This window comes from Lissotriton vulgaris, chromosome 3_2 (genome assembly GCF_964263255.1).
Source record: "Lissotriton vulgaris chromosome 3_2, aLisVul1.2, whole genome shotgun sequence".
NCBI classification, from domain to species: domain Eukaryota; kingdom Metazoa; phylum Chordata; class Amphibia; order Caudata; family Salamandridae; genus Lissotriton; species Lissotriton vulgaris.
Window position 1 is genome coordinate 164,883,111 of NC_141690.1, and position 27,976 is coordinate 164,911,086.

Here is a 27,976-nt window from a genome sequence, read left to right on the forward strand (position 1 = left end):
CTGTCTTTTAGTCAGACTCATATCATAAAAAACACTTGTTATATTTATAATGCTGATGAACACTCGTTGCACATTGACATTATTGAATGCGGCTGCATACCTATCTCTTGAGTACATTTGTTTTAAATTCACAGGCGTTGGTAAGGTCCTGCCACAGGCCAAACACAATGCCGGTTAAGCAATCATAAGCTATGGAAAAGCATTGTCAAGAGACCTGATGTAGGCTTTGTATATCTGGAGAACTGTGTAAGCATGAGCTCCAGTGTGGTACGCTTTTCTCTTTTATAATAACACTTTGGGGTGTTTATAAAGCTCCAGATGAAGCCCATATCCATAGGTACAATGCCCTAAAGATACTCAGATACACTTCCTGTTTATTTATTAATTTGAAAGTTTTATAGAGCGCGGACAAGACCCTTGCGGGTACCAGAGCGCTTTACAGTAAATGAGTTTGGTTATATCATACATTAACATACCATAGAGCACAGCATTACTCATGAAGACAAAAGTAAAACAACATGATGCAGAACAGGAACGGCCTGGTGAATCATAGTAGAATAATGAGTATACAGCAGTAAAGCAGTAAGGTGCAGAGCAACGGCGGGCTGACGAAGCAAGGTCGTGAGAACCTGGGATTATGTTTAGGTGAATTTTGCCATAAGGATTCCTTTTACTTCCAACTTGAAGGATGAGGTTGAGGGGTTCCGTCTTGTTTACGGTGGAAGGGCATTCCATATCCTGGGTGCCATTCCTGAGAAAGATCGTCTGTAAGTTTTTTTCTTGTTGAATTTTTGTGGCTTCAAAAGTAGGTTTTCCGCACTTCCCGTCAATAGCTAGCCAAACAAGAGGATCATTCTCCTGAGTCCCTTGTATCTAGGTAGAAAGCTATTGCTGCCATTAGGACTGGGATGAACAATAGATTGCACTAGTTGTCATTAATGTGAGCACTGAAACAGTTTAAAGCAAACACAAGGAGATGATGGATGGAGCACTTAAACTTTTCAGACACTTAACCCCAGACACAGATCTAAGTTGAATCCATCATCATTCTTTAGCTCACTTCACCAACCCAGTTCAGACCCAGCTATATTCAAATCAGTCTTGGCCCTGTACCTCATAGGAACAGTCCAGCCCGAACTGCTAAGCCAGGTCTTCCCTGGACTGGAAACAAGCATCATGGGAAAAGTTTTGGGGTAAATACCTTAGTCAGCCAGGCTGGCTTGAATCCAGTGTCAAAGTGAGCAAGGACCCACGTCTGGGCATACCCTACCAACTTAGAGTAAACAAAGCAAACACAAGCAAATGATGGACCGAGCACTGAAACTTTTCAGACACGCCCCCAGTCAAAACTCTGGGTTAAATCCATCATCTTCTTTAGCTTGCTTCGCCTCCCCAGTCCAGACCCAGCTATGCGAATCAGTTTTGACCCTGTGCCTCATGGGCACAGTCCAGCACGAATTGCCAAGCCAGGTCTTCCCTGGACCCGAAACAAGCATCCTGGGACTGGTTTTGGGTCAACACCCTTCATCAGCCAGGCTTGACCTAGTGTGCCTGAAACTCAAAAACACTGGACCGGTGCCTGGAGCAGATCTGTCAGGCTTAGGGAAGCTTCTGAAACCTGAACCCATACACTCTGCTCCTGCACAATGGGGTGAAATGCAAATAAATGCTGTCCTCGGTTTTCCCTTTCCCTTTTCCTGCTCTGTTCTCTTCTGTAGTCACCCGCACTACTCGTGCCATGGGTCAAAGATAACACTTGCGCCCATTTACCAGATGGTGTGCACATTTCAGTCTGTAATTTCCCCTGGATTGGGGCAAAATACACTCATTTATTTTGATCCTATATTTCTGGGCCTATGTGTTATTCACCATTGCAGAGGAATTATTTGTAATTCCTGGATTTAACAGTCGGGATACTCGCCAGTTGTTTGGAATTATTTTAGCAACATCTAAATCTTGGCAACTTGTAATGCAGGTCTTAGCATGTTTTACTTCTATACAGCATGCGTCTTGGCATTATGGGTTGTAAGGTACTTTTCATAGGTGACCTAATTAATGTTAGAAGCAGGTTTTATAACATCAGAAAGGTTTATTCTGACAGTCAGTTTCATGAATCTTGACTTATTGCAGGTTAGGTTTCAGTGGCAACACCTATGCCATATTTTTAAAGTCTCCCACATGGATCATGTCAGTCCACATTGTTATCATGAGTGAATCTTGACTGTTAAGTCTCATATGCAATTTCTGTGCATCTTTTCCAACTGACTGAGAGTCAGATATGCCAATAGGGGTAAGTCAATTTCACATGCTATTTTTGCGGGCTTAGAGCATATGCAGCGAGAGGTATTTTGCAGCTCCCCTGTGCAGAGAATGCCTATGTGGCCAGCAAATCCCAGGTAACAAATTGGAATAAACTATGGAGGCCACACAAAAAAAAATAAAACTTCAAAGAGTGACTTATGGTCCTATGTCATTTAGGTGCCTCTTTCACAGTGGCTTGAGAGCAACCACAAATGACACAGTCCTAGGCACTTTTTATTAGTCTGTATGCTTTATAAACAGTTTGATTCGATCTTGTATTTGAAAGCCTCCTTTGGCGGCAGTTCATTTGATGGCATAAAGCACATAGTTCCGAGCGTAAACTTATCCTGATTAAAATCCTACTGGTGTACATGAGTCTAATCTTGACTTCCGAGTAGGATACTAGAAAAGTGAGCTAAAATGTCAGCACCCAGCAAATAGATACAAGGATGCCTGTTCCTTGTGACCAAGGAAGCCCACATGGAAACCTCACTGGATCACTTACGTGTTGCAATTCCTCTTTCCTAGCTGTCTCTTCCCTCCTGCTCAGCCAGAATGAGTGCTGATGTTCTTGATGATGTTTGGAATGTTGGATGTGTGTGATGTCACGGAATGCTTGGAGGTCTGGAGATGTGTAGAGTGGCAGTTGATGTATGCAGTCTGAGCAGCAGGGAGGCTGCTCCTGGTGGGGCTGTGCTATATTCTACTTGATTACTTGAAACTTACCCTCGAACGAAGTGTGAATAAAGATATCCTGTTTTGCATACCTGGCTCATGGACTTTCTAATCATAACAATATCTGTGTTTTCTTTAGAGCATAGCCACTGTGTCACTGTGATGGACTGGGAGTAAGAGAAAAAAGAAAATACCTTTTCTGAAGGTTCTTTCTCCAGCTTGGACATAACCATCATGCATATTCCTGCCAGGGTTTCTGAGCTAGAAAAAACTTCAGCTACAGGTCATGGTCATAAGCCTAGACAGAACTCCAGGGAGCAGATCAATGTTAGGTCCAGTGAAAGGGATAAGGCTTGGCATTAAGGCTTAGTAGACAGCTGTGGTATGTTGCACCTTTCCAGCCTACTCTGGGACTGGTGTGCTGAAGATAGCACTAAAGCACTCCAGTACTGTTACTCACTACTGAACTCCCAAAGGGGGAATGGGGCTCTCTAGGACACTCTATTTGTAGTTCCCAGCCTTCCCCAACACACTCATGGGATGTCTAGGCTTTGGAGCGAGGGTCAGAAAAGCAAAACCTCTAATTTCGGATGATACTTTAAAAGCAAATGGCAGTGAAATACTTCAGACAAAGCAAAAGCCTTTTCATTTAATCATTTATTTTGATTTGGGAAAGAACACATTAATTAAAGACTGAAGATAATTTCAAGTGGAGAACACAGTGAAGATAAAAATGCTCACATACATTGGTGCCAGTCATGCTTACTCATGTCCTTGTTTCTACAGTGAAATGAAAACAAACAAGTCATTGCTGAAGGTTAGATACAAAGGCATCTCCTAGACTGCAGGTTAGCATTGGCCTTCTAATTAGCAGAGCTCCGACCGTGTACAGGCCTAAAAAAACAGAGCACACATTAGAAACAAATACATCCTAATTTGTCACTCTCTGGGTCCATGGTCTTCAAACATTTTAATACCACGCCCTCCTCTTTGGCTCCCGCATAAAAAGGAACAGATTTTATTTTTTACAGATACTCTACAAAATATAAGATGCTGACCCCAAGCTAAAACATTTGAGTGGGGCTGCAGGGCACACCGTCTAACAAATATAGAGAAAAGTAATGTGGATTAATGATGTTCACTTCACCATAAATTATAAATATAGGCTGAATAAAAAATAGCAAGGAGGCCTACCGATTCAAGGTATATGGTGGGCTAAAGTAGTATGTTAAACGAAGTGTCCAAAAGCATTCTTCTGTACGTCTTTTTTCTTGCATAAAAGCCACATGTGAAATTGGAAAGACACTGTAAGCAGATAAATCAAATGTGTAATGGACTCAGAGGAGTCAAATTAATTTTGACAAAAATAATGTTCATACTTGCCTTTAATTTTTCCAGCTCATTATACCTAGTAAGCAATTTGCTGCTTAAAGTGTGATACCGCCAGACAGTTTCTCGAGTCCATCCTTATAATGTTAAATACAAAACGGAAAATCACCAAACCCAATGCATTGATGAGTTGAATACTAGGACTGGCTGAAGTGTTTCACAAGAAATGGAACCGACATGACAGCTTTGTAAAGATTGAAATTATTTTGAGATATCCCTTTTAAAAGTACAGTTTGCAAACATGCTATATCACCCTGGAAGTGTCAACAGTGGAACGAACCCTTTACCAGAAATGAAGGGTTCAGATGTTGGCATCTATTTTGAGGGTCCATTTGACACCTACTGCCAGAAAAGACGTAACTGACAAAGTATTTTGTTATTGGTGACCCATTGCATATTTGCATGCACACGTTTCAGCGTCCCCATACCATTTTGAATCTGTGCATTAGCTGAATGGATGCTTCCGTGGTAGCAGTGCTGTTACATTTGTTTTTCTTAGTTTGTAGTAATGGAATTTAACATAGGGGGATGATGGAGGTAAAAAAAAGTCATTTCTGCAGTTGGGTTTATTTCGTAACACCACACGTGTCAGATTTCCATTTTAAATTCCATTTCTCGAAAACAGCCTATCATTTCATCATTTCATGACAGCTATGCTAAAAATTGCTGCCACCTCCGGGACAGCATCACGTCCCTGTTGGGTGCTAAATGGTACATATGTCGTTTTCCTTCCGCTGACTAAATCTCCCTTTTCCAAGGGATCACTCAACATTTATGTAACAGTATTATGGCAATACTTTGTGTTGGTATCCGTTAAATTAATATGCAGTATATTTTATTCGGAGGGGTAATTTTATGTTAATGTCTCCAAGATCTGAACTTGTAGTTCTGAAAGGATCCTCTCCAGGGCAACTTTAGGTCTGCTTTGTTTATCAAGTGTAAGTAGGGTTTGTGGTAGGGAATGACGGGGTACAATATAGTGACCAGGGACAAAATATCGAGGCAAGTGTACAGAGGGAGATATGGATTTACTATTCTAAATTCAATATCTATTTACCATGAAGATATATATATATATATATATATATATATATATATATATATATATATATATATATATATATATATATATATATATATATATACATATACATATATATATATATATATATATATATATATTACCTACTGGCAGTCGCCAGTAGGTATATATAGTTAGGACCTAGTTACCATAGAAATCCCCAACATTCTATTGGGAATAACTTTGGCGTCGATTGAGGAATCTGCATGTAATTTTCTTTAAAATTGCTTCGCTCCGCTCCTTCCCTGAAAGTTTCGGGGGGATTCGTCCAGCGGGGGCCGAGAAAAAAGGGGGGTCCCAAAACGTGTTTTCCCCATGTTAATTTCCACAGGGACATATAGACACAGCTACAGCCTGAACGGCTGAATGGAATTACACCAAACTTGGCAAAATGGTAGGGCCTGGTATGCAGATGTGCCTTTGCTATGTTTGGTGAAAATCCCTCCAGTAGTTCTTGAGAAAACTGAATTTGACATTTTTGAAATGACATTTTCTATGGGACCTTTAGACATGGCTACAGCCCGAATGGCTGAATGGAATTACACCAAACTTGGCAAAAAAGGTAGGGACAGGTGTGCAGTAGTGCCTTTTCTATATTTGGTGAAAATCCCTCCAGTAGTTGTTGAGAAAATTGAATTTGAGCAAATTATATATCTATATGCTCTCACCGTACGCGCACCGTACGTGTACGGTACGCGTACGGTACGTGTACGTGCACGAGCGAGTGTCTGATTGGCTGGCAGTCGACTGTAAACATTCCAAACTGTCCAAACCAGGAAGTGTTGGCCACCATCTTGTTTTCAGGAGAACTGAGACACAAGAGAGCCCAAAACAAGAGTGGAAAACACGAAATAGGGGCAGGGTAGAGACCCCCCAACCCTCTAGCCCTTCTCAGGGGGTCCCAAAAAGACCCCAAGGGCAAAAAAAAAAAAATCGAAAAAATCGCGGGGTACGTGCACCGTACGCGTACGGTACACGTACGGTGCACGTACCCTGCGATTTAAAAAAAAAAAAAATTTTGCAGTTGGTGGTCCTTCTGGGGGGGTCTCAATCCTGCCCCTTTTTCGCATTTTCCACTCTTGTTTTGTGCTCTCTTGTGCCTCACTTCTCCTGAGAAACAAGATGGCTGTTCAGGTGGTCCCAGAAGGATAATAACATATATAAACGTTATCCGCTATTAGAATTAGCATTTACAAAACCTTTGAAATTTATTGAAAAAAAATATAGGTTTCATGCCTGATATAGTTAGGAATTAACATTTAAAAACCTTGCAAATTCACTGAAAAAAACATAAGTTTCAAGCCTTATATAGTTAGGAATTAGCATTTAAAAAACCTTGCAAATTTATTAAAAAAAACCATAGGTTTCAGTCCTTATATAGTTAGGAATTAGCATTTAAAAAACCTTGCAAATTCACTTAAAAAACCATAGGTTTCAGGCCTTATATAGTTAGGAATTTGCATTTAAAAAAACATTGAAATTGCTCCTATATAGGTACTTGTACTAACTATATTTCGCGCACCCGCAATCCACTGCTGATGATGAACACACAGTCACTGGATGATGTCATCAGTGATGTCATTGGTGATGTCAAATGAGATGTCATCAGTGATGTCATCAGTGATGTCATTTTAGATGTCATCAGTGATGTCATCAGTGATGTCACTGTCCATGTCATGAATGATGTAATATGTGACATCATCAGCAGTGGATATATATATATATTCACTGAAAAAACCATAGGTAACAGACCATATATAGTTAGGAATTAGCATTTACAAAACCTTATTTTACTCACACAAAACCATTGAAATTCGCATATATAGTTAGTTGCACTAACTATATATCGCGCACCCGCAATCCTCTGCTGATCATGTAACATATTACATCATTCATGACATGGTCAGTGACATCACTGATGACATCTCAAATGACATCACTGATGTCCCAATATTGCCACAATAGGACTTCCATAGTTCTCTCGCCAAGTGGCTGCCCGCTGTCTGCCTCATTGAAATGTCATTCCATCAGGGTGAGAGACATGCCGGCACTCTGATCAGTGCTGCCCCGTCTTCAGTGATCAGAGTGCCGGCATGTCTCTCACCCTGATGGAATGACATTACAATGAGGCAGACAGCAGGCAGCCACTTGGCGAGAGAACTATGGAAGTCCTATTGTGGCAATATTGGGACTACAGGTACCATCATGCCTATGGTGACGCCCACATGGGCGGGACTTTGCAATTAATTAAAAACACATGTTCTGCTAAGCCCGCATCTTGCCTCATTTCCTGCCAGTGAACAAGGGCTGTAATGGCTTGAAACGCGTATGGCTTCGTGATTGCGTGTGGCATGGTGTTGGTGGTGCCGCCTGTGGTCCAGTGTGCGGATACCCCGAGGTGTGTGATCTCCTTCAAAGGGCAACTTTGTGGAATAAAATATTGTGGCTGGTCCGGTCCCATGGAGGTCCTGACGCTGGTGAGGCGTTCCCTTGCGTTTATATTTAAGCGCTGTTGGGGACCGAGGGGGCCTTGGATTTCTTGAAGACGGGGCAGCACTGATCAGAGTGCCGGCATGTCTCTCACCCTGATGGAATGACATTTCAATGAGGCAGACAGCGGGCAGCCACTTGGCGAGAGAACTATGGAAGTCCTATTGTGGCAATATTGGGACTACAGGTACCATCATGCCTACGGTGACGCCCACATGGGCGGGACTTTGTAATTAATTAAAAACACATGTTCTGCTAAGCCCGCATCTTGCCTTATTTCCTGCCAGTGAACAAGGGCTGTAAAGGCTTGAAACGCGTATGGCTTCGTGATTGCGTGTGGCATGCTGTTGGTGGTGCCGCCTGAGGTCCAGTGTGCGGATACCCCGAGGTGTGTGATCTCCTTCAAGGGGCAACTTTGTGGAATAAAATATTGCGGCTGGTCCGGTCGCGTGGAGGTCCTGACGCTGGTGAGGCGTTCCCTTGCGTTTATATTTAAGGGCTGTTGGGGACCAAGGGGGCCTTGGATTTCTTAAAGACCGGGCAGCACTGATCAGAGTGCCGGCATGTCTCTCACCCTGATGGAATGACATTTCAATGAGGCAGACAGCGGGCAGCCACTTGGCGAGAGAACTATGGAAGTCCTATAGTGGCAATATTGGGACTACAGGTACCATCATGCCTACGGTGACGCCCACATGGGCGGGACTTTGTAATTAATTAAAAACACATGTTCTGCTAAGCCCGCATCTTGCCTCATTTCCTGCCAGTGAACAAGGGCTGTAATGGCTTGAAACGCGTATGGCTTCGTGATTGCGTGTGGCATGGTGTTGGTGGTGCCGCCTGTGGTCCAGTGTGCGGATACCCCGAGGTGTGTGATCTCCTTCAAAGGGCAACTTTGTGGAATAAAATATTGTGGCTGGTCCGGTCACGTGGAGGTCCTGACGCTGGTGAGGCGTTCCCTTGCGTTTATATTTAAGCGCTGTTGGGGACCGAGGGGGCCTTGGATTTCTTGAAGACGGGGCAGCACTGATCAGAGTGCCGGCATGTCTCTCACCCTGATGGAATGACATTTCAATGAGGCAGACAGCGGGCAGCCACTTGGCGAGAGAACTATGGAAGTCCTATTGTGGCAATATTGGGACTACAGGTACCATCATGCCTACGGTGACGCCCACATGGGCGGGACTTTGTAATTAATTAAAAACACATGTTCTGCTAAGCCCGCATCTTGCCTCATTTCCTGCCAGTGAACAAGGGCTGTAATGGCTTGAAACGCGTATGGCTTCGTGATTGCTTGTGGCATGCTGTTGGTGGTGCCGCCTGAGGTCAAGTGTGCGGATACCCCGAGGAGTGTGATCTCCTTCAAAGGGCAACTTTGTGGAATATATATATATATATATATATATATATATATATATATATATATATATATGTCATGTTATGTTATGTTAAATTAATTTATTAAGCGCACTAACTCCATTAGGTTCCTTGGCGCTATACAGAGGGAGCAGAGAGGAGAGACAGAAAATAACATAACAGAGGATAACAACTAATTGTACGCTTCAATGAAGAGGTACGTTTTAAGGGAAGATCTGAATCTGGAGTAGGGGGAGGACAACCTAAGAGAGAGGGGTAGGGAGTTCCAAAAAGACGGAGCTAAGAATGAAAACCTAAGGCCGCCGTGTTTCTTCCGCTTGAATCTAGGGACGGTAAGCAGAGCCATTTGAGATGACCGAAGGGTGCGGGAGGGAGCATACTGATGAAGCAAGGAAGAAATGAAGAGGGGGCTATGGCCAGTGAGGGATTTAGAAATTATGCAACCAAGCTTAAATTTACAGCGGGCAGAAACTGGAAGCCAGTGGAGACTTTTTAGAAGAGGTCGAACGTGTTGATCTCTGGGCTGATGGTATATCAGGCGAGCAGCCTGATTTTGGATCAACTGAAGTCTCCTGAGTTGGTATGCAGGAATGCCTACGTATAATGCATTTGCGTAGTCAAGCCGGGACATGACTAACGCAAGCAGGGCCAAAATAAGGCCATCGGTGGTAAGTAGGCGAGAGATTTTACGCATTTTCCTGAGCTGGAAGTGGCTGGAGGAAACTACAGCGCTAATCTGGGGTGTCATAGAAAGGTCGTTACTTATGACAACTCCCAGACTTTTTGCTGAGTTGACGGGACAGGGGGGGCTGCCAAGGCTGGCAGGCCAAAAGGAAGATATATATATATATATATAACATTTCTATGGCAAAATGAAACCCCTCATTTTGTTCCTTTGCAAATTAAATGTTTTAAGTGTTAACACTTTATTCCAATCAAGATGACTTCAGGTGTGCCATACTTTTGTCATAAGTAAGACTGTTAGCGCTCTAGTTGTTCTTTAGAACACTCTGGGACATTCTGTCACTGGGCTATAGTTGGGCTACATCTGGCTGATATTTGGGCTACATTTGTTTTTTTGTCTCTGGTGGCCATCTATGGGCTACATTGGGCTACATTGGGCTACATTTGGGCTCTAACATATATATAGCCCAATGTAGCCCAATATATATTTTTCAAAGTTAATTTTCGTAAAAACCACTGGAGCATCTATCTTGAGACATAGCAAAGGCACATCGGGCTACCAGTCCCTACAATTTTGCCAAGTTTTGTGGAAATCGAGCTAAAAGTGAGTCCAACCGCCCTATGGAAAACTCAATGTTACAAACACGTTTTGGGACCCCCCTTTTTTCTCGGCCCCCGCTTGACGAAACCCCCCCAAACTTTCAGGGGACGCTCAGAAACACAATGTGCCATTTTCCTGAAAATGTCAGCCAATTCCGTCTATCAACGCGAAAGTTATTCAACATAGAATTTTCAGAAATCCCTATTCAAAAAAATCCTAACTATATATACCTACTGGCGACCGCTAGTAGGTAATATATATATATATATATATATATATCTCCAAGGTATGTATATGTGAAGTTAGATAAGAAAAAAGAAAATGTATCAAGTCCGGGCTAACCGGACGAAACGCGTCATGTCTATTGGTATGAGGAAATAAAGCACTTGAAAATAGAAACTTTGCCGTGTGGTCCGTGTCCTGGTTGGCATCCGTGTGGCGGTGAACACTAGGAAGTGTTTTTGCATATATATATCTCCAAGGTATGTATATGTGAAGTTAGATAAGAAAAAAGAAAATGTATACAAATGTACCTTCCGATATTTTGCTATTGTGATCCTTTAATATTCTGTCTTCAATGTTTCTGACCTACACCCAAGCCTGGGCAAAATGTGCATGATTTCCTTTGTGGAAATTATAGGAAATTGCCGGTCTGGCATTTTTCACAGTTCTTTTAGGGCGAAAAGTGCACTAGTATCCACTTTGGACATAAGAATGCATTTTGTGATTGACGCTAATAACAGCATCTTGCGTTCAGTTTTTTCATGTTCTTTCCAGACTCCCACGATAGGATTTTTACCTGAATGAAATATCTATTCACATAATTACACAATTACATAATGATGTAATTGTGCATATTTTGCCTAACAATTTAACGCTAAATGCTGGAAACGACATGAGATTACACTTTTGTAAATTACATTTCGCCCGGACTTGTGATCACACTGCATTCTTTAATCAGAGTTAGACTTAATGGTACATTAAACTATCACTATATTTTCTTCGTGATTTATTTTGTATTATGATGAATATATCTTGAGCATCCCCTTTGGTACAATCACAATTTGTGCATACTTTGCTAGCCCTGTGTCCTCCCTCCACTAGAATTTTTATCAATGAAAGTATTCACTTATTTTATGTGATAGGTATATTGTCATATAGTGCTTGTTCCATGTCATGTTACATTAGTTTATACATTTGTAATTGTATAATTTTACATAGGAATATAAGATTTCCAAAAATAAAATTGTCACTTCACAGTTTGTATGATGTAAAGATTTTCTTCTGGGATTGTGGCCACCACACATGGTAACAGGGAAAATGCGTGTAGCCTCTATCATCCAATACACTAAGTCCTATGTCTCTGAATGGCATTTCCCATGACAAAGCCTCTTTGACCCTAAAGTTAGTTGAGGCTGAACAACCAAGACCTTGATAATGAATGGGAAGTGGTGTAGGTCAAGCCTAGCACTGTATAAAACACATATCACAGAAGTAAAGATGTAACACTACAGCAAGATTTGTGGGTATACAACCTTTTAATTATAGCCCAGAATAAGTGCAAACATATTTACAGTACAAATAGTATTTAAATCATAACAATTGCACAATATACAATGAAAAAAAGTATGTAACTCAATAAAGTAGTAAAACCAGGTTCTCTGTTTACATACACAACATACTATTACAGGTTGCAAGTAAATAGCATGGGAATGCGTAAGTATTTGTGTGGAAGCAAAGATATATAGAATAACATTGTTGTAGGTTAATAGGCCCGGTGACAGTTGCACTGTCAAGCCACACCTAAAAATCCATGGAGGTTAATGACTGCCCTGCTCCCATCTGTGTTGCTGACAGAGAAAAACAGCATACATTGTACAGTTCTCTAAGACAGTTTAATTGCATTAAATGTCAAATCACATCAAAATGTTGCTTTATTCGGTTTTTGAATCAGCAAGATACACCATAAAAGCACAATATTACAACTATAAATCACATTACTATATAATTAATTTTATATTAAACATTTAATCTATATACAAACATATCATTTCAAAGTCTAAAAACAATTAAAAGATATAAACCAAGACCTAGCAGTATGCTTGCATGGAACAAAATTCATAGTTGTTTCCTGCATTTAATCGTACATTTAAAAAAAAGAGCTATCTCACAAAACAGTCCTTACCTAAAAACTGCAATGCAAGATAGGCTGGGTGACTTTGCCTCAGGCCCCACAATTTCAATATAGGTTTGATCACTTCCTCCACAGGTTCAAGTAAAATTTACAAAACAGGACTACGTGGATTTATGATTGCGGGGAAACTCAATCACAGGGGCATATTGATAAGGTTTTAGACCAATCGTTTGTAGCCGGAAAACTAATCAAGAGATGAAATACATTGAGTCTAAAATGTGTAAGGACAAATCTTTCGTACACACTTAGGCCTAGATGTAGGTAATAGCAAATTACCGAATGGTAAATACCGATTTTTACCGATTCGGTATTTACTATTTGGTAATTGCTATGTAGGTAAAAAATCCGGTAAAAATACTGAATCGGTAAGATTCGGTATTTACCAATTCGGTAAATACTGAATCAGTATTAGCTATTGAATCCTATGGGCCTTGAAGCCCATAGGATTCAATATCAAATACCGATTCGGTATTTACCGAATCGGTAAAAATACCCAATTGCAAAGGGGGACAGGGTGTCACTTTGACACCCTGTTGCACCCCTGTAACTGGCTTGTGCGCCATGTGGCACACAAACATGCCCTTAGGGCATGTCTGTGTGCCACATGGCACAGGTGTACATGCACAGATGTGCATGTACACAAGAATTCAATATTTGCCATGCAATTGTATTACATGGTAAATAACGAATTCTAAAGGCCCTGTAGCACTGTTAGAATTGCTACCTACATAGGAAAATACAGATTCTGTAATTTTACCGATCAGTAAATTTACAGAATCGGTAACATTTACCGATTCTATAATTTTACAGAATCGGTAATTTTACCGATTTGGTAAAATTACAGATTCTGTAAAATTACCGAATCTGTATGTTTTCAGTGCCCCTACATACCAATGTCAAAATACCGTTTGGAAACGGCCGAAAGTCGGAATTTTCGGCCGATTCCGACCGGTATTTTGACACCTACAACTGGTCCTTAATGTATTAATTAGGTATGGTTGAATGTCAATGGTAATTCCCATAATTTGATTTGTTTGAACCGTCGAACGTGATGCATCTGCGGCAAATCTATTTGCTTCAAGGGGGGGCCATGCATCGTTTTTTAAAAACCTTTCTAGAGATAGAATGTCATATGTGTGCCCCTGAAATGTCAAGCTCAGGCAGCAAGAAAAAATAACAGAAAAGATCACAGCTGCATTGAAAGCAAACACTTTTTGTTGGGAAGCACACAACTTCTGCCCAATCACAACATGTACTCCTGACTCCCAGCAAGTGGGTGGATCCAAAGCCCCTTTTTCTGGTAATTCTCACATAATTGTCTGGCACCAGCTGAGCTGTCAAACCAGACAATAAAGATATGGCACAGTTTGGCTACTCTAAGACATTGGTTCCTGTCTCATTCATGTATTGATCAGCCAACCTGTTTCGGCCATTGATTAACTGTAACTGCAAGTCATGACATATTTGCATCCTCTTCAGCATAGAGGCATTTTCATGGAAAAGTATTTGTGTTTCTCTGCATGGTGAAGGGTGTACTCCCATTCCTCTATCATGCTAGTATGAAGGTATGTCCTGCATGACTTTCAGAATATGCTCTTCGATTATCTGTGCTCAACAATATTGTCTCCAGGATTGGTTTGTCTATATGTGTGTCTTGGGAAAGAATTCATAGCATGTATTATGATAACGGCCTAGTCTTTCCTATATCCTCAGCCTATGAGACTATTGATCTTAAGGAAATACATATTTAGTGCTTGATTAATAAAAACCGTTGAAATATAATACATTAAAATAAAAGCCTGTACAAAGCATATAAAATCGAACCATCATCATAAACTCATTGCTGTAAAATCAATTAAAACCCATTAAAAATTGTGGATGCTTAAGGTGGGCCAAAAGCAGGTAAAACCTACGGTGCAGTGCAGCCATTAAGATCCATTTTGAGTTGAAAGCGCAAATACTAATTTGAGTCCTCTAAGACAGTGCAATGAGAAACATTAAAGTGCAGGAGTCAATTTATAGAATATATTTTGATAAAAATGTGTAAGCATATGCTTATAAAAATGTCTAGGCTGAGCGCTTGGCTTAGGAACAGTGACTGTTATGGAAAAGGAAAGTCCAGAGTGGTCGTTTGAAAGTCAGAGGAAGTACGGGTTTGAAATTAAGGTGCAAGTGCTCTATCTTTCAAAAATTGGTATTTGTACATGATTGTGGGCAATTGTGGGTACTGCAGAAGATTTAAGGATGTGAATGGGCCGTGGAGGAACAGGGGCAGTGATGTCTTCTTAAACAATTCCCTCTTCCCTGCCATCAGCAAAGTCCTTAATCATAGACTTCTTATGAAATCACTGCAGGAATTTAACCATAGCACAGTTCAGACTATTGTCCATAATATCAAAACAGGCCAACACCACCTCGCTACATGACCTTATACCTGATATCTCCACTTCCTATGCAAGAACTCACATTGATCTCACATGCCAGAATGGCACAGGCATAAGACCTGAACAATATTTTCCGGGTTAACCACCAGACGTCATGCCCCAGCCTCCTTCTCCGTTGAGGAACATTTTTTAATAAGGGTAATAGTACCAACCTATATATCAGAAATTGCACTCTAGTCATAATGCTCTAAGTTTCAGTGACCAAGCCTTGAGATTTTAGCCTGGTATTATTTTACAGTGTCATCCATCCGTGACTTTGCTTAGACAGTTTGTCTTTGTCCTCAAGCATTGATGGCAACTGTACAGAGGATTTGGTTAGATTTTTGAACTCCAGGTGGCCTAAAAATAAGTCCCAGGCATTTGTTAGGCTAAGTGAGTTCAAGCCCTGTTTTAGATAGACCGATGCTGGGGAACTCGGCCTGCATTCCAGTTCATGCCAAAGGTTTTAGCCCACTAGCCCACCGGTGCCCTCCCTAGCCTAAGACAGCACAACGCAAAGGCCGCCTTCTGAGCCAGAGCCTGTTTGGCAGTGCCAACCCTCAGCCTGATTTGTGCGGGCGATGTAGTGGAAAGTAGTTGGAAGATTGACCTGTATATTTTAATTACCATTCTAACCAGAGTAGTACAGTCTCTACCCCTGATAGCTTCACTCCCAGAGGTCAGAGTGGGGAGGATCTTAGCTTGCGCCACTGCAAAATATTCATAAGTGTGGTCCCATTTAATTTATTATTTAGAGACCTCAGGCCAAAAGCCAGCACATTGCCCTTCTTCCTTATTTCCTCCAATGGGTCACTAATGAACACCACCTGCATAATGCATACTTGCTATATTTTTAGTCAAACTTTCTTCTTTAGGTCCTGTGGTCAAATACTTAACAGTGTCTGGTATCCTGCTCTCTTCTCTGTCTAGTCCTTTCTCTGTGTTCTGTACTCTGCTTCTCAGCCAGTGTTAGTGATGTCACAGAACCTTCCCTGTGTGTATGTTTGAGTGGAACTGTGAGTTGTTGTATATGGGCTGAGCAGCAGGGATGCCGCTCCTGGTGGGGCTGATTCTCCTGATACTACTTTTAATATTACTACAACCATCTTATCCTCTAATGTTCCTGTCCTGATTGAACTAAAGGATACATCTACCGTTTGGATACAACTTCATCCCAACTTACTTCTTTCTTGCATTCCACACTGGTGACGAGCCAGTGTGTGGCTCAGGTGCAGACTTCTGCCTTTGGCAACCTTTAATGGTTGCTTCAGTGGGGGTAAACTGCGCAGCCACATTGCATTTGCAGAGGACTGGTACTGAGTTGAAAATTAGAGTGTGACTCGTCTTTTGAAATTTGTTATGTCTTCTTACTATCTGATGGAACAAGGTATCTGATTAAGCAGTCATCATCATCATCATCAAAACACACATATATATATACATCATATATATACATCAATAATGCAAACCAGCAGTAAAGGATAAAAATTACTTTTCCGATAAAAACACACATAATAAAATCCATCAGATAAAAAAACAATCAAGCAGGGTCAAAGATGGAAGGCAGACTCTTTGTTTTCGCCCGCATAGCTGCCACCAAAAAGCTGGCCACATAAAAAATGTTGCGGGGACAGCAGTCTTCACCTTTATGTTGCTTACAGTTTTACTATCAGTTAATTCTAACTGCACCAGAATGAGGTCCTATGTAAAGTTACATATTTCTAAATGCTTTCCATTAGTATAAATGGAAACTCTCAAATCTTGACCAGAGGTACTCATAGGACTAGCAGCAACTGCAGCTTCCCATGAGTATGATGGGTAAATCTTGAAAAATTCCAATAGTTCATAAAGCTGGACCAGATGTGGGTGTAGCCCTGCAAGTGTAAATTATATATTTCTTTTAGATTTGAATTCAGCTAAAAACAAAGATACCAGTGCATCGATCAATTTGGATTACATATGCAGATTTACTGAATTTTTGAAGGAATCCATCAGGAAGATTGTTCTGTGGGGAGAACTCCCCCAATATGAGTATGTAAAGGCTTAGCAAGCCTTCACCTAAAGCCATCTTATGGCACACCATTTAGCTGGCTGATGAAACAACTTCCCTGAGAGATATGCAAGAGTTATGTGAAGTAACAAATGTGGAAAAATCAATACAACTAAAGATAAAAAATCCCCAAAAATAACTAACGCAAAGTGTAATAGGAGAATTAACAGGCAATATATGGAAATCACAGTAATTGGAGAAATAGAACATAAGGTTAAAAAGTTAAAGAATACATTTTGAAATTCCCATAGGATTCGGTGTAAAAATGTGTTGCAATGGAATTTTAAAAAGTGTGAAAGTGTAGGAAAAATTAGCAGGCTGTTGTAGAGGCGGATCATAATTGTATGCATTGATTTGTGATGCAAGTGTGAAGTCATAAGCTAAGCAATAGGAGGATTCCTACAATTGGTACAGCAGCAATAATAGAACAGGATTTCCTCCGCAAGAATCTTAACAATCAGAGAATCAGTTCAAAATTGGTAGATTTCCAGATACCACCGACTGCAAAATGAGCCCTAAATCCTTAATCGAACTTCAGTGGACGGGAATCTTCAAGGCAGATAACTCGCCAATGCAGTTAGGAGGTCAGAATTTGATTCTAAGGCCGGTTACGTAGGATGGCGGTCAGACTTATGTCCGACCGCCATCCATTTGGAAACAGGACTATAAGTTGGCATTATCGCCAGCTGAATCAGGATGTGACTGCTATGATGGAGGCCGCTATTTCTATATATTGTATTGCGCTGGGAGCTGCGGTCTGCAGCACATGCTGCAGTATAAAAAATAGACATTACACTTATTCCTGCACTACGTGGCAGGCCCCATGTGGGCTACAAGCCCAAAAGTGAGGGCCAGGTAGGAAGGGTGAAGGGGGCCTGCTACCTGCCCCCAATGTCCCTTTTCGCCAGCCGGCAGGGAGGGACATCATTTTTATTTATTTTATTTATTTTATTTAACTTATAAGGCGCACAGGTACCCGCATTGGGTTTCCCGGTGCCAAGGGACAGATAGAAGACAGAAAGAACCGCCAAGAATACTTGCAGAAAGGAACACTCTAACTGTTACTGGAAAAGCCATGTTTTTAGTCCCTCGCGGAAACGGAAAAGAACTGTTTCAGTTTTAAGGCTCACAGGCATAGCATTCCAGAATTTGGGGCCAAGATGTGAAAAAGAGCGGCCGCCCATCTTTACTAGCTTAAATCTAGGAATCATGAAATCGCCTTTCCCGGAAGATCTCAAGGAGCGACAAGGCTTATAGGCTTGGATAAGATCCTGTAGATACTTAGGGGATAAACCTTGTTTAATCTTAAAGATGTGGCAGAGAGCCTTAAATTTAATTCGGCTCGAGATCCTAAGCCAATGAAGGTCAGAGACTGCTTGGGCGGCAGACATTCTCCGAGGAACATGCCGGAGAAGTCGTGCTGCCGCATTCTGCACGACTTGGAGTTTATTTATTGTTGTTTGATCGGCTCCAAGATAAAGGACATTGCCGTAGTCCAAGCGGGAAATGACCAAAGCCTGGACTACAGTCCTCTGTGTAGAAATGGGAAGCATCCAAAGGATTTTTTGGAGCCATCTTAAGGTGGCAAAGCAGATGGAAGCCACCTTTACTGCCTGCTGCCGCATCGTGAGCTTTTCATTAATGAGGAAGCCGAGGTTGCGAACCTGAGCCACAGGCTGAGGGGGAGGGCCCATGTTCTTGGGCCAATGTTGAGGACCCCATAGGTTTCTGCCCTTGCCCAGGATCACAACCTCGGTCTTGTCTCCGTTAAGCTTAAGGAAATTGCTCCGCATCCATTCAGAGACCCGAGTCAATCCCTGCTTAAGAACAGAAATATTGTTTTCCTCCAGATTAGAAAGGGAGAAAATAACCTGGGTATCGTCGGCGTATGAAAATAGAGTAAGTCCAGCTTCCTCCACAATGGTAGCTATGGGTATAACATAGATGTTAAATAGCAACGGGCTAAGAAAAGACCCCTGGGGAACGCCGTATGCCGAAGGATAGATTTTGGAGGAAGCCTTTGTAGAAAAGACTTGGAAAGTGCGACCACTTAGAAAGGAGGCTATCCAGGCTAGGGCCGAACCTTCAACTCCAAGGGACCGAAGAGATGCCAAAAGAATGGAGTGTGACACAGTATCGAACGCCGCACTCAAATCGAGAAGAATGAGTGAAGATGTTTCTCCACAATCGATACACTGTCGCAATCTCTCGCTGACTCCCAGGAGTGTAGTTTTGGTGGAATAATGTGCCCTAAAGCCTGATTGAGATGAATGCAGGAAGCCTGAACTCTCAACAAGATGCGTAAGCTGTGTGTTAATGTGTCTTTCCAGAGAATTTTAGAAAAAGCAGGCAACAGCGAGATAGGCCTAAAATTGGCTAAATTAGAGGCATCAGCTCCAGCCTTCTTAAGGAGAGGAACAATCATCGCATGTTTCCACTCCTGTGGAACATGTGACATTTCCAAGGAAGCGTTAAAAAGCTTCATCAATACGCCGCGAGAATCCAGGTCAAACTGCTTCAGAAACTTGACTTGTAAAGGATCACGAGGAGAGCCTTATTTAATACTATCCAGGCAGTGAGCGAAGGAAACATCATCAAATGGTGACCAATCTGTCAATTTGACTGCCAAGCAAGGTATGCTGTTATAGACAGGTGCCGACATAGGAGGTGAGTCCTCATCAGAGGAGGAAGGACCTAGAGAGTCATATATGCGCTCCACCTTTCCTATGAAGAATTCCGCAATCGAATTGCATTGTTCGTCGTTTAAAATAGGTTGGGTTGGACTCGTATCCGAACCTGTCAGCTTCGGGGAATAGGAGCATCTCCATTTCCTCTCGAGAGCCTTACAACGGGAATTCATGGTCTTTAGGTTTTCTGAAAACCATGATGCAGGGGGGCGGGGAGGCAGAGAGTGCTTAGGTACCAACGGAAGAACCAGTGTCAGGTAGAGCCCCAGCGTCGGAAGCTCTCTTCCGTGTCTCTGCTGTCAGTAGCCTTAGTCTCAGTACAAGTTAAAGAGAATTGCACCTCAAAATGATCAGACTATTCCAAAATACGTGCAGCTGAATAGCAATTATACGGAAGGTTGGAGAGGACAGGGTCCAAAAGATGCCCTGCTGTGTGCGTCGGCCCAGAGTTGCATAGCAGGATATTAAGGGCTTCCAGGTCAGATAGGAAGGTTTTCCTAATACTACACAAAGGGTCCTCCAGATGTAAATTCAGGTCACCAAGAATGGTAAAGTTGGCAGCTTTTAATGAGAGAGGGGCAATAATATCTGAAAAGGGCGTCCATGTGTTAGAATTCCCAGGGGGATGATATATCAGAAGACCAGATAGTGTCATCTGAGGGCTAACTGCTAATTTAAATTGAGCGGCCTCACATTGGAGGGGAAAGGCTTCAAATTTGCAGCTATAAGAGGATTTAAAATTTATAGCAATGCCACCTCCCTTACCAGTATCTCCATCCTTCCTGACCATAACATAGTTAGTAGGGAGGGCCACAGCGATGTCCGGTCCAGAGCTGGCATGAAGCCAGGTCTCAGTCAAAAACACAGCATCTGGTTTTTCATCCTCTATAAAGTCATAGATGTGATTTTTATGCTTAGGAAGGGACCTACAGTTAATACTCCAAAACTTAAGATTATGACGGGTAGGGAGCGATTTTTTTATATTAGGGTTGCCAAGATTACGTGATCGCTTCAGCGCTTTACACCTAACCATCCTGCCCATAGCAAAACCACAGTAGTAGCAAGTAAAACTGTGGACTGGAAGAGTACACGTTTTACACCGAGCTAATGGACAGTGTCTTAAAGACTTTAGCTCCGTAGCAGTGTAGTTAAAATAATTAGCGTGATAGACGGAGTTGGCATGCTCCTGAGCAGCGTTGATGGCCCCTGGGCCCGATCTGGCACAGACAGGCGCAGACGAGCTTGCCTCTGGCGCGCCTCCGGCACGCCAATGGCGCGCAGCGCGAGCACCCGCGCTGCGCGCTTGCATTCTGGGTACCCTAAATAGTGAATTATAACTGACCCTAACCACTATAACGCTACCCAAGATGGCGTCTTGGGAGCGTCTCAAAGCCCCTGGTCCCACACCCAAGATGGCGGTCGGTCGGGAGCAGAGACAGCGTTAATCTCACCAAAGTGGTGAGTGGTGAACAATAGTTTTTAAAGTGTGAGCTGTGCAGATCATTAGGGGTAAAAATAACAGCGTTCCTATCTTAAAAAAAGAGTGCAATCAACAGTTTTAAAAAGCGCTGACAGCGTTACAATTTAGCAGCATAACAGGCAAGTTCAGCAGCATAACAGGCAAGTTCATAATCCCTACTGCCGTGCCTGGCAGGCACGCCACCATTGTAGTGATCGATGTTCCCTGAGACGGTCTGACAGGCTCCTTGAACCTGTCAGATCTGTGGCGGTCAGTCTCTCAGACCGCCACCCATCCTAATGTGGCAGGCTGAAAACATTCATACGATGGTGGAGGGACTGATAGGCTGTCGGTTGCGGTCCCACCATCATCGTATTCAGGTCCTAAACTACCAGATCTGAATCAAGATAGTTTTGTGTAATGCAGAACATTCAGGCAAAACCAACATGACATGATACTATATGTGATCTATAATCATACAAAAATAATTGGTCTTGGTTGAAACTTTGACTACGAGTATGTCTAAAACAGAACTGCTTCATTGCCTGACAACTTTGATTGTAGTGCCAGCCAAAGTAAAGTACATTACAGTGTGCTTGTTGTCTTTGTTGCTATCGTGTTTCATAATCATAGTATGAAGGATAAAATTTCACATTTTTATCAATGTCTTCTCCAGAATTCTACCCACATCTTAGTAAATGATCAAGGAAAAATGCATAAATAATACTGTAATTTGGCAATGATAATGTGTGGTTTGGCAAATGTTGACACTACGAACCAATCAAAATCTATATTTTTCATAAAAGTATAGATATTTTCACTTTGTTACAGGAGACGATGTATGGTAAGAAAGGAGATAGATAATTTCTTTGGTTCTTATAATCATTAGCACTCTATAATGTATTCATACTTCAAAGTAATTGAATTTTTAACAGAAACAATGTTTTCATGTTGTTAGATTTTATATAATACACTAAAATTATTTTAAAACGGTATACTTATTCTCACTGGAAAATACCCATAGAAATCGACGGGCTTACATATGACTTGCTTGCACTGCCGGAGCATCACTTTTTTTGATGTTCTGGAGGCGACACAAAGCCACCCTGTGTGGCTATGCATACCCTCATAGATTTGGAGTGAGGCAAAGCAGCGCAAGTCGCTGCGTTGCCTTGCTGTGCGTCAGGGAGGCGTTCAATTGGCATTGTGGTGGGTGTTCCCATGCAAAAACTCATGGATTGTGATGCTACCTCAGATTTACTAGATCACGTACCAGGACTTTACACCTCCCTAGAGCAACCGTAACAAGGCAAAATATTTTTATTTCTCCTTGTTGTTTCCTCTTTCCATGTGCATGGTAAGAGGAAAATGCCACTCTGGATTGATTTAGTGCAGAAAGGTCACCTTTCCTACACAAAAACAATCCTGCCTGCAACAGAGGCACCCTTCCCCCAGGTTCAGGTGCAAAGGTGCCTATGCTGGCAGCAAATTGTTCACCCGCATATAGGAAGGGGACAGGAAGGCACCATGTTTCATAAATACAGTGCATTCCTGTCCTTTCACACTGGCGTAGGGCAGCATAGTAATAAGACATGTGGCGCTGCCCTACGCTAATTCCTCATAAATGAGGCCACTAGCGTTTGTATACAAGGGAGTGAGGGGTTTAACCATAAACCTTGCGTTTTGCTATGTCATGGGGAATATAACAGCCTTAAATAAATTATGCTTGAAGCAACCTTACCTAAATGCTTTTGTAAAGTTATCAAGTAAAACGAGTTCCAAACTCACTTTATTTCTTATTCCTCGACTTACTGCATGACTCGCAGCTGCAATATGAATTATGAATGCACCAAAGCTTCTATTGCTATTAAATTATGTAATGCCACCTTCTGTGGGAAGATTTATGACACGACTTAGGAGTTCAATTAATTATGATGTTACTATGGAACATTCTCTTTCGAGCCAATTAACTGGAGATCTATGCCGTGCCCTACAGAGATGTCCGGTAGGGAGGAACAGTCACTAATGATTCCATATGTTTTCAAACTCAATTGCAGGTATCGATATAGAACATCCGCATTTCTAGTACTTTATGTCTGTTTGGTAAATAAAGAACCGGTGACAATATCTATATCAACGTGTTTGAGTGAATGAACTATGTGTGTCTCTTTTTTATTGCATGATCATAGTCTTGTGTAATTCCTGATTGTTTCCCTATGCATATACATGTTCCTGAGTTTATGCATACGAGTCATTTTTCCTCAGAAACTGACAATATTTTAACAACCGAAGTTGTATCTGAATAAATGTTGATGTTTTTAATTGAAAACTTGTAGGCAAACTGAGGGCTTGATTTCGGGTTTGGCAGACAGGTTACTCCCACCATGAAGGACATCCCATCCGCCACATTAGAAGTGCAACATATCCTGTGGCATCTGCATGGGATATCGGTCAGATTTGTGTAGGAGTAACAAAGTCAAAATGAGGCACTTAGGGGTAGATTTGCAAACATGGCGCACTGGGTTTGTGTCAGAAAAGTGACGCTAATCAGCACCAAATGATTTTTACCAATGTTGTTTCCGGACAAAACATTTTTCGTTGGAAAGTACCCTGTAAAAAAACACAAAGCAGTGTGAAGCATTGCTTTGCATTACTTAGCGTCAAAGGGATGTTACATAGGTGGAACATGGGTAATCCCATGTAACCACCCATGCCTTTTGACACAAAACGCCACCTACAAACAATTAAAGGCAGGATTTAGCACCAAGGTATAATTCCATCTGAAAGGAGGCTTGAAGAGGAGAAATGTTTTCATTTCTTTACTTTGCATGCTTGCTGAATTTTGCAGCACACAAAGAAAGTGTGGAAATTATTTTAACTTATCTAGACATATTATTTTGTACATTAACGGCCAGATTCATGAAAGACCCGTTTTGCGAGTCTGAAATAGCGATTCATAAGGAATCGCTATTACAGACTCGCAAAACGGGATTCATGTAGGAATCGCAAAATTAAATGCGATTCCTACAGATTCCTTATTTGCGATTAGCAAATTGCTAATCGCAAATAAGGAATAACTCCCCATTCATTCCTATGGGCTAAAAGGCCCATAGGAATGCATGGGGAGTATTCCTTATTTGCGATTAGCAATTTGCTAATCGCAAATAAGATTGCGATTTGAAGGGTGCCAGGGGTGTCCAAAGGACACCCTGTAGCACCCCTTAAATGCACTTTTCAACAGGTGTTGCGCACACACATGTCCTAAGGACATGTGTGTGTGTAACACGCAACTTAGAAAAATGCTTTTAAAAGCATTTTTCTAAGTTTTCGCTATTTACCACGAGGTTTGACCTCGCGATAAATAGCGGCCGAATTTTGCGATTTCGCAATTTTAAAATGTTTCCAGAATAGCATTTAAGGAATCTCTAATAGAGATTCCTTAAATGCTATTCCTCCCAAATTTGCGAATTTCTAAATAGCGATTTTTGCATTTGGGATGATGAATCCCAAATGCAAACATCGCACTCGCAAAGGGCCAGATTCTGAGAATCTGGCCCTTTGCGAGCCGATTTCAGCTTGATGAATCAGGCTGTAAGAGTACACTTCCTGTACAAATCTTATGCTAGACTGAGGCACGCACCTTAGTGCTGTGGCGCTCAGGTGTGTGCCTGGCTCACAGCTGCTGAAACCAGCACCGGCACAAGGGAGAGGGGGAAAGAGAGAGCCATATCTCTGTAGATATGGCGCTCTCCTGCTCCCTCCATGTTACACAATGCAGCACAGCATTTTTGGCTGCTGCGCAGCATTGTGGGACTTCTATGAAAATCTGCACCTTAGTAATAATGACAATTAGGGCACATTTGAAGAGAAAAATGTTGCAGCTTCGAACGCCTGTAAAATGCAAATTATTGCTGTAGTTAAAATGTTGCCCTGACATGGATGACTTAACAAAACGTTCCTGAATTATTGTATTCAATTTATGTTCCTTCTTTTCTCAGGTTAGTGGAGCTCCTTCCGACAATGAAAATCAACTATTATTGGGGGATTGCAAGCAAGTGCCTCACCTACAGCAAGGCTGCAACAGATCCTTTTGTCTACTCGCTTCTGCGTCAGCAATACAGGAAGGTCCTTCTCAATATCATCAACAGGATTCTTAAAAGAGACTTATACCCTTCTTCAGGGTACAACAGTTCTCTTGACACAGAAAATGACTACTGCCTCCACAGGGCCCCCTGACATTTTAGGGCTTAATTGTGATTCTTGGCATCATATTGGCCTCTATAGCAGGGGATGGTTAAAGAACGTGGTCATTCAATAAACCAGTATTAAATAAAGCATTACCAAAGCCCAAGGGTCTGTATTACTTATAAATGGTGGCTTACAGTCTCTGCTTAAATGAGGCACACACCAAGTCTGCATTTATAAACAGACGGATGAAGATAGATATTAGTGCGACCAATCATTATGCCAAAAAGTGTAAATTATCCACTATTTCATAAACAAACATCTGATGTATTCATCTAATCTTTCTAGGAGTCAGCCCTGGAATTGTAATTGTGCGCAACAGCAGTAGACAGGTTGCTTCTTCCAGTAGTAGTACTAAACCAGTATGCAATACTATTGAAACGTAAGTTGTCTCTAAAGGAGAAATGGGCAAAAATAACCCTCTGTGAAGGGAACGGCAGAAACATATGACAGATGAAAGCAGACATTGTTTTTATCCAAAAGGTCATCTCCTTTGATTGTTCAGCTTTCAAGCGATCTTTGTAGAGCGTTTCCTGCTATTTGTATGCTTTATATGTAAGGGACTAAGGAGGATTCTCAAATTATTGCTTTATAATGTACGAAATGTGAGTTTTATTTTGCCATTTTATCTTTCTTACAAATTATTAAAGAATAAAACAATGTTTTCCCATTTTTGATTCATCCATAATCGTTCAGTGTATCTCTACATGTTGGACCTGCCATCTTTTCAGAATGATGAAAATATTAAATGATATGACAAGCATGAACTTCCCTCTGGGATTCATGAAATAGAAAGGAAAATTATTAAAATGATTTGAATCTGATTCTTCACACCGTCTATTTTTGTAACACATCACAAGAGGTGCTATTGAATGATATATCCTATATTTTTAATATTCAATGGTACTTATAATTCTTAAAATAATTTGGTTTGCTATGCTCACATCTTGAGTTGCCAAATCCTTCTTTCATTAGAGCACAAATCGAAAGTTTCTTATATTTGATATATTTCCTGGGGATTTCAATAGATAAATACAATTCTGGAATTTTATCTCAATAGCATGCTTTGTTTCTTTATCAGTAACACCTTGGTCTAACAGCATGAAGAGTTGATGAATGCCCCTGGTCTCCAGAACAATGTTAATAAGCATAACTCTAGTAAACTGTAATTGTGTTGAAATTAAGAAGTTAGTCTAGCTTTCCATGTTACACAATGTATATCAGTTAATCTTGAGAGATCTAAGGCCAGATTCCCAAAAGTAATCTGATACAAAATCCTAACTTTACGACTTTGGGTATTCACAAAGGGCATTTAGGAGTAGTACAGTTAGGATTTTGTCCCAGTTAAACTTAAGTTAAAGTTAGGATTTTGTCCCAATTAAACTTAAGTTTACCTGAGAGAAAATCCTAACTTTACCCCGCTGCGTTTCAAAATACAACATGGCAGGCACCGTATGCATTTTTAGCATTGCAGCGGGCGGGCAATGTTAAAAATGCAGGATGCACCATCCACTGTGGCGGGTGCATCTTAATTCGAGACACAGGACCTTCACCCCTGTGGCAGACGGGGTGTACCCGACAGGATGGAGGACGGACTTTGTCCGTCCGCCATCCTAATTTACCCCCTAATTTGGTGAAGGAAGCTGAGCAATACATGTCAACAGGAAGCACTTAAGAATATATAGTTTGGTTGAATATGTCTTACAGATTATCTAGAAATTAGAATAGTTTGTATCCACCACACAACTATATCTAGAACGTATTTTCATAGGAAAAGGTATTAAAAATAAATGTAGCCCAACATGTTGTTTCACAACTTCACATAAAAAAGCACATGAAAAACTATAATTATGTCTTTTAGGGGTTTATTGTGATATCAAAATAAATCTTATAGAACTACATATTTGGACCCAAAGGATATTGCAGTTCAGCACAAGGTCATGTTATGTAAGATGTTCATTGACAAATTACTAGACCAGCAATCCTTCTGTAGGGCAAGCAAATCTCTCTAATGCTCGTAAAGCTGAGGAAAGAATTATATTGTTTACTTTCACCCAGAGATACATTGAAGCTCTTGTCTAATTTTTACTATTTCAGACACAATCAGTAGGTGGTTGTAGTCCACAAACCACAACAAAGAGGGCTGGTAGGATGAGCAAAAGTGGGGTTTTCTGAAAATGGGAAATATATGTGAACATTGTAAGAAATGGTTCATTTATCAGGAATGAGTGGGAGTTAGGTGAGTTGATTAATCAACATATTTATATTTATATAGTTGTTTAATGCATTTACATTTGCACCATGTCTTTCTAGGGGCCCC

General features: G+C 41.3%; 1 protein-coding gene across 1 annotated transcript in view; it reads left to right on the top strand.

Annotated features, from left to right (window-relative positions):
• GPR78 (G protein-coupled receptor 78) overlaps positions 1-25,647 on the top strand; it is a 207,096-nt gene extending 181,449 nt beyond the window's left edge. Inside the window, exon 3 of the mRNA XM_086964536.1 lies at positions 25,410-25,647. Within this exon, the coding sequence (XP_086820662.1) occupies positions 25,410-25,647 (238 nt within the window). The remainder of the gene's footprint in view (positions 1-25,409) is intronic.
• The last annotated feature ends 2,329 nt before the right edge of the window (positions 25,648-27,976 follow it).